The sequence below is a fragment of the Solanum stenotomum genome, chromosome 6 (genome assembly GCF_019186545.1).
Source record: "Solanum stenotomum isolate F172 chromosome 6, ASM1918654v1, whole genome shotgun sequence".
NCBI classification, from domain to species: Eukaryota; Viridiplantae; Streptophyta; class Magnoliopsida; order Solanales; family Solanaceae; genus Solanum; species Solanum stenotomum.
This window is the reverse complement of record NC_064287.1, coordinates 3,259,966-3,267,117: the sequence shown is the minus strand read 5'-3', so window position 1 is coordinate 3,267,117 and position 7,152 is coordinate 3,259,966. Positions and strand designations below refer to the sequence as shown.

At 30.6% G+C, this 7,152-nt stretch overlaps 1 protein-coding gene across 2 annotated transcripts in view; it reads left to right on the top strand.

Moving 5' to 3' along the window:
- Positions 1 to 4,916: 4,916 nt before the first annotated feature.
- LOC125869440 (uncharacterized) overlaps positions 4,917 to 7,152 on the top strand; it is a 6,917-nt gene continuing 4,681 nt past the window's right edge. For both annotated transcript variants that reach the window (XM_049550023.1, XM_049550024.1), the window contains exons 1-4: positions 4,917 to 5,269; positions 5,360 to 5,433; positions 6,492 to 6,572; positions 6,957 to 7,041. In XM_049550023.1, the coding sequence (XP_049405980.1) occupies positions 4,976 to 5,269; positions 5,360 to 5,433; positions 6,492 to 6,572; positions 6,957 to 7,041 (534 nt within the window). In that variant the 5' untranslated portion in view covers positions 4,917 to 4,975. The remainder of the gene's footprint in view (positions 5,270 to 5,359; positions 5,434 to 6,491; positions 6,573 to 6,956; positions 7,042 to 7,152) is intronic.

Genomic DNA, 7,152 nt, shown 5'->3' with positions numbered 1-7,152 from the left:
TAACCGTGGCGTTGATATCTCCGACTTGAAAGGAGATAATTTAGGATTTTAAAAAAATCAATTTAAAAAATATATAAAATAAATAAATTAATATATCAACTAATAGAGTCATTATATATGTCAAATACATGAAAATTTTATGGCCATATGCACCTAGAAACATTTGTAAATAAACACATTATACGATAACACAAAATTTGGCACTAATTTTAATGAAGGAACAAATGACAAACTCAGAATAAAATATTCCACACCCAACTTAATTCTTAAATCCCCCATTTCTTAAATTGAGTTCTGTAATTTTTAAATAATTTCTTCACACATAAATTTTAGACATAATAAATACTCATGATTCTTAATTTGACTTCAATTGATAACTATGACTTTTAATTTTGGGTATATATAAATAGACATTTAAATTTGTATAAAATATAAGCAAATAAACATATTCGTCATGCATGATGTCCTACATGACAATTTATCTTTTTACGTGTCGTCCTACATGTATTATGCCACATAGGACATGTGTGTCTACTTGTTCAATTTTATACAAGTTTAAGTATCTGCTTGTCACACCCAAAATTGGAAGACACAAATGTCAATTAAAGCCAAATTAAATGACATATTTGTGTATTATGCCTAAATTTTACTAAAACGTGTAATTTTTAAATAATTGCCTAATTTCTAAATACTAGAAAAAACAGGATTTAAAAAAAATAAATTAAAATTCTTGAGTAAAAACATTTTCAGTAAATTTTAGGTTTAACAAACATAAAAATCATATTAACGCTCTATAGTTACAGTTTTGCTATTTGCGCTCCATAACAAACATGGAGCATCATATTTGTATAAATCGCACGCAGGCATCTCGTTTGTATAAAAACGCATCGAGTGTATATGTATATCATTTAGATAATTGTATGAGGTAATATCTCAGATGATCACTCAACTATGTCAAAAAGTCACTCAACTTTGGTTTTTAACTCAAAAGTCAATCAACTATAAGTTCTTTTTTCAAAAAGTCACTCAACTATGATTTCTTTACTCAGAAAATCACTCAACTTTGATTTTTAACTCAGAAGTCACTCAATTACGAGTGTTTTACTTACAAAGTCACTCAACCATGAGTGTTTTACTTACAAAGTCACTCAACCATGAGTGTTTTACTTACAAAATCACTCAACCATGAGTGTTTTACTTAATAAGTCACTCAACCTATTCAACTAATTTTTTAAAAAATAATATTTACTTACATCAAATCTTTATTTCTAAGATTTTAAAAAAAGAAAGATAAATAAGCATCCATGAACTGCCAATTATAATAAGCTTAAAAAATTATCTAACCTCGTCAGTAAACTATGCTTAAAAAATTATCTAACATCGTCAGCATACTATGCTTAATTTTTTTTTCAAACTGTATCGATGTTCCTATAAACACAAATTAAACATAGTGTAGAAATTTAAAGGTTCTTAAAATAATAAATCCTAACTATTATATTTGGGGGAAAATGTAAAAGAAAAGGATCACTATTATAACTTAAGCAGATCGAGTTAAGGAGGTGGGTCATCTTTTTACAATTTTAGTTAGAAATAAAAAATTTCATCTAAGTAAATTTTAATTTTAAAAAATTAATTGAATAAGTTGAGTGACTTTATAAGTAAAACACTCATAGTTGAGTGACTTTGTAAGTAAAACACTCATAGTTGAGTGACTTTGTAAGTAAAAAATTCATAGTTGAGTGACTTTTGAGTTAAAATTCAAAGTTGAGTCACTTTCTAAGAAAAGAACTCGTAATTGAGTGACCTTCTAAAAAAATTTGTAGTTAAGTGCCTTTTGAGTTAAAACCCAAAGTTAAGTGACTTTTTGAGAAATAGTTGAGTGATCATCTGAGATTACCTCATAATTGTATAAATGTAATTACTATGTATATGTATTAATGATTGTATTTGTATATTTGCATAGAATTTGAATTTGTATACAATTGAATCGAAATAAAACATTTTTATATCAAATCTCTCTCGCTTTTTGTATAATTTGTGTTTGTATAAAGCGAGAAAGAGAGAAAGGCAAAAGAGAACTGATAGGGGAAGATCTGTGTTTGTATAATTGTTAGTGTATATGACGAATATATATATATATATATATATATATATATATATATATACCGTGTAACTTACAAAAATAGCTATAATTTTAGGGTTATTAGATTGAAATAGCTATAAGTATCATATTTACAAAAAATAGCTACACTTTGTGTTCCAAAATGGCTATATCCATATATATGTGTTTTTTCTTTTAACACAAAAATTAATTTCCCACTAAATAAGGTAAGTTGGTTAATGTAACTAACAAGGCTTTTTTCCATCCCTTAAATCCACAAACTTGGCACTTTAAATATGTAATTGACCACTACCTTTTAGGATTCTTATCAGTTTAAAAATAAAAATTATGTTTGCTCTTTCTTCTTCAATTGACGCCTAAGAAAAATACAATTCAATGGCTACCATCACAGTTTTGATCCGGCATTCCGAAAAATGGAGCGAAGAGAATTGCTATGTAGAATATAGCATTGACATGATAGTGTTGAAGGAATATGCTTCATATTCTAATTTATGGCAGTATGTATATTAATGAAAGGTTAATTTTTTGTGAGAAAAATAATATTTCTAGTATTCAGTTGATTATGTATTCATTTATTTAAGTATTTAATGTATAGAATGTATAAATGAAATTACGTATTGATTCTAGGTTGTCCCGTCACCTGATTACATTTATTCAGTAAGTGATGAAGGGAAGACTTATATCGTATGCTTGGAAAAGAAGACTTGCAATTGCAACAGGTTTCAAGTTGACGGAATATCATGTGCACATGCGTGGAGGGTGTTGAAAAAAAACATTCTTCTAGATGAATATTGTTCAGACTTTTACAAGCCAGAAACAATATTGGAAACATATGAAGTGCATGTGTATCCTCTCCTTGACAAAAGTGAATGGAATATACCTGAACACATTGCTACTGAAGGTGTGTTGCCACCAAAATACAAGTGACCTCCGCGAAGGCCAAAGAAGCAACAGGAGAAGTCATTTAGCAAGTTGAGTAAAAGGAAGGGTACAAATTCTTATAGTACATGTGGACAACGTGGTCATAATAGGCAGTTCATGTCAAACTGCAACACGGAATGCATAGGACCTGATACATCCCACTATTGAAGTGTTCTTTTACTTAATTATCGTTATGTAGAATAAATGAATAAAAAAATTCTTATTTGCCTTTTGAAATATTTGTTTCTTTGTTTACTTGCTTAAATTATAAATTAACTTGAATATTATCTCAATACTCAATTTGATACTATTAATATGTATTGACACACCCAAACTACTGATAATACGTGAATATAGTTATATTTGATAATATATTGGTGAATACATATATAAAACAATCATACTAGTGAAAATTTTGATTAATATAACACACAACCTATAAAAATAGAAAAGGAACAATGTTCTCTGTATACGCTTACATATTATTTACTTTAAAAACATATAATAATGTAATTACTACCAACATTTATTGTATGTTTATCACTTTTAAGAATGTAAGTATCCAAATTTCTTTAAGCAATAACTGACGATAAATGAATATAGTAATACTTGTGTATATTTTGATATGAAAAAGACTCTAGCATACATTTATACTATTGAATATGTTGATAAAAAAAACACAGGTGAACAAATTGATTACCAAAAGTAGATATCCAAGTGTATATGTGAATTGTACATTTATACAAACACACATCCATCTCTTCCTACCATTACATTGAATGCAATAACTCCAACAAAAAGTTTAACAAAGTAGCTATCAAAACAGTAATGCAACATGATCATATATAAATAGAAGAGTTGATAATGTTTGACAAAAAACAAAAATATTAGTTTTAACCATAAGCATTAAATAGAAGTTCAAAATGATAACTAGGATAAGAAACTAATCGATCCTAACAAATTGACTATTATCGATTCTTGTGGGTGGCCTGATCATTTTGGATGGTGCCTCATTCTCGCTAATAGCACATTCTTCCGTCTTCTTCGATGTATATTCCCACAATAGTGCGCCGTATCTAATGCGGTGTAACTTAGAATCAAGGTATTGAACTGGAATACCTTCACCCTCACTTAGGTACTCTGCAAATGCTAGCAAATATATCCCACAATCCCTGATAAATGAGGAAAATACATTACTTATTAAATAGGATACTGTTTTTTTAAAAGTATATTAAGAGAATGACAACATTTACTACAGTCATCTTCAAAAAACAAAATGACAACATAACTCTAAATACACTAGAAGGTATTCAAAAATGTAAAGGTATTCAAATACAATAGAACGTATTCAAAGTGTAATGATATGCGATTTTTGATGGGCAAAGAGTCTGTGATTTTGTGGATTCTACTAGGAGATGAAGTTGATTTAGGAGTAATAGAATTGATTTGAGGATAAAGATTTTGAATTAGGGATAATCAAAGAAGGCTGAAAAAGTGGGAATAGGAAAGAGAAAGCGTGAAAAGTGGGAAAAAGTAAATTTTATGGGTATGAATTGTATTTTGCTATTTATTAATTAAATATATCCATAAACTATAAATAAAGTATAGTGTAGCTATATTATTTTAATATAATATGTAGTTTGACATTTTTTGTAGTTTTTCCGACACCTTTTTATTTGTATAAAATCAGAGAGCCGAGGGAGAGTGGGGAGGAAAATTTTTGGGGAGAGAGAGGCAAATAACAAGTGTTTGCTACAAATTAAAATTAAATAAAATTATAGTTATAACATTTAATTTAAATTAATAATTTACTATTTTATACTATATTCCCAATTTTTTTTTTAATCCGTCCATATCTGTTTCTTTCTCAATTGTTTGAAACGGAAAAACTTCCTGGTAAAATTGCAGCTGCAGTTTGTACCGATCATAAAAATGGCGGCTAAGAAGCGAAGCAGCCGAATTAGTTCCAGCTCGAGCTCCAGCTCAAGCCACCGATCCGAAGCATTCATGCCTTCATCGCCCGACTCAGTAAAATCTCAGACGAATCGCCATCGTTGGCTCATCACCATCTTCTTCACTCTGTTCTTCATAATTTCATTACTAATTTACTGTCAAAGATACTACTACTACTACACTGCTACCACTGTTGTTGTTGATGTTGAGAAGCCCTATGTTTACCAGCGTGGACTTGTTAAAGTCGATTCGACTTACCGTGAAGTAATCGATGTAATGTATTCAATACTCTCCCCAATTTGATTTCTTTAGTTTTATAACAATTTTTTTTTAATTTATTTGGTGAATTTTTAAGAATTGCAGGAGAATTTGAATGTTTCGGAAAATATTAGTCAGAGGCATTTTGGGAATCCTGTTCTGGCCTATATTACTCCGTGGTATTTGCATTTGTTGATTCATGTTTTGTTATTCCCAATTTGTATATGTCAATATCCATCTTGTTGTTTGTTTGTTTTTGACTTGATATGAAGCTTTAGAAAAAATAAAAAACTCTTAAATCTTGGGGTTAGAATTTACTAGAATGTCCTTTAATCTCGTGATCTTAAACATGTCAAGCGGAAAACTGAAATTAAATAGTTGACACAAAAGGAGAGAGGTACTCTTTGTGAAACGGACTAAAAATGACAGTAAGGCAAACATATTGAAATGGAAGTAGTAGTAGACTATAATACCTTGTCTTGGTGATCTTCAAAATGTCATGTACTTAAACAGGAAAACTGTTGGTTTTCAACTCCGCCTTGGGTTGTAGTAGGTTAACAGCTAACCTATAAGTAGTTGAATAGGTAATGGAGATTTCTATAGTATGCCCCAACTATTTTGGGATGGTTTTCCTTTTTATCTTTTTATTTATCATGAATGGGGGAATCATTACACATAGTATGCCCGATCAGCGTATTTTTTGTTTTACACCCCATAACTCTTCCTTAGCCAGGCTTGGGTAAAATAGCAGAGCAAGTATTAGTAGCATAACAAAAAAACCTTCCTCGTCATTAATATCTTTGCTCGCAGCAATTGTGACCTCTCGGGAGAATCGATGACTGCATCAAAGATGCAGTTCTAGTACATCTGAGACTTCTTAATTGGCTAGTTGTAAATAGCCCTAGGGCTATGGAACATAGGATTATCTTGGACCTAGACCGAGGTATTGATGGTGATTTCCTAATCTCGCAGAACAGAATTAGGAGGAGTTTTGTAGTAGTTTGTTTTTTAAGCAAGGGGATGTAATGTCCTGACCTGAAAATTAGAACTTTGAGTATGGTGAACTTTTTACTAGCTTGTTTATGTTCATTTTGGCATGAAATTGTACTTACTAGAAAATTCATAGAACTGCCGATACCCCTTCTCCAATCTAGCTACCTGCTAAAAGAAATTGTTTTGACACTGATAGATGCAGTTTTGGAGTCTACAGTTCATGATGGTATGATCAATGGTGCAGGAATTCAAAAGGCTATGACGTGGCAAAGAAGTTCAGTTCTAAAATTACGCATTTGTCACCTGTTTGGTATGAACTGAAGAAGTAAGTGAACTCGTTATTACCTTAACTTTCATATAGTAAGAGTACCTTGGAGATACGTTGAAGCGTGATGCAGTTAGCTGAAACTATGTGATCTCTTGCCATTCAATTGGCTCTGTGACATTTTCTATGGGATGATAATATCAAAAATCTGATCCTTCTCTTGAGAACAGAGACTAGGGTATTAGATTTAGTTTTATTTTGTTGTTTTTCTTTATAACCACCAGGTCATTCCTGCTTTCAAATAAATGAAAACAATCAATCTAAGTTTAATTAACTATAGGAATTAGTACTATTTAGCGGGACTGCAATATCAGGAATACACTTCAGACTCTTATTATCATGAAACTGTTTAATATCTTTACCTCTGGTACTTTCTGATGCCAGTGAAGGAAGTAAATTAGTTCTGCATGGAAGACATAATGCTGATAGAGGATGGATTTCAGACATTCGAATGAAAGGAAATGCTCTGGTATGGTAGCCAACCACATTGAACTATATATTATTGCAGATACTTAGTGTAATTTATGGCACTTATACAACTAGAGCATAGAGAAGAGAACTAAAGGTGGAAACATGATTT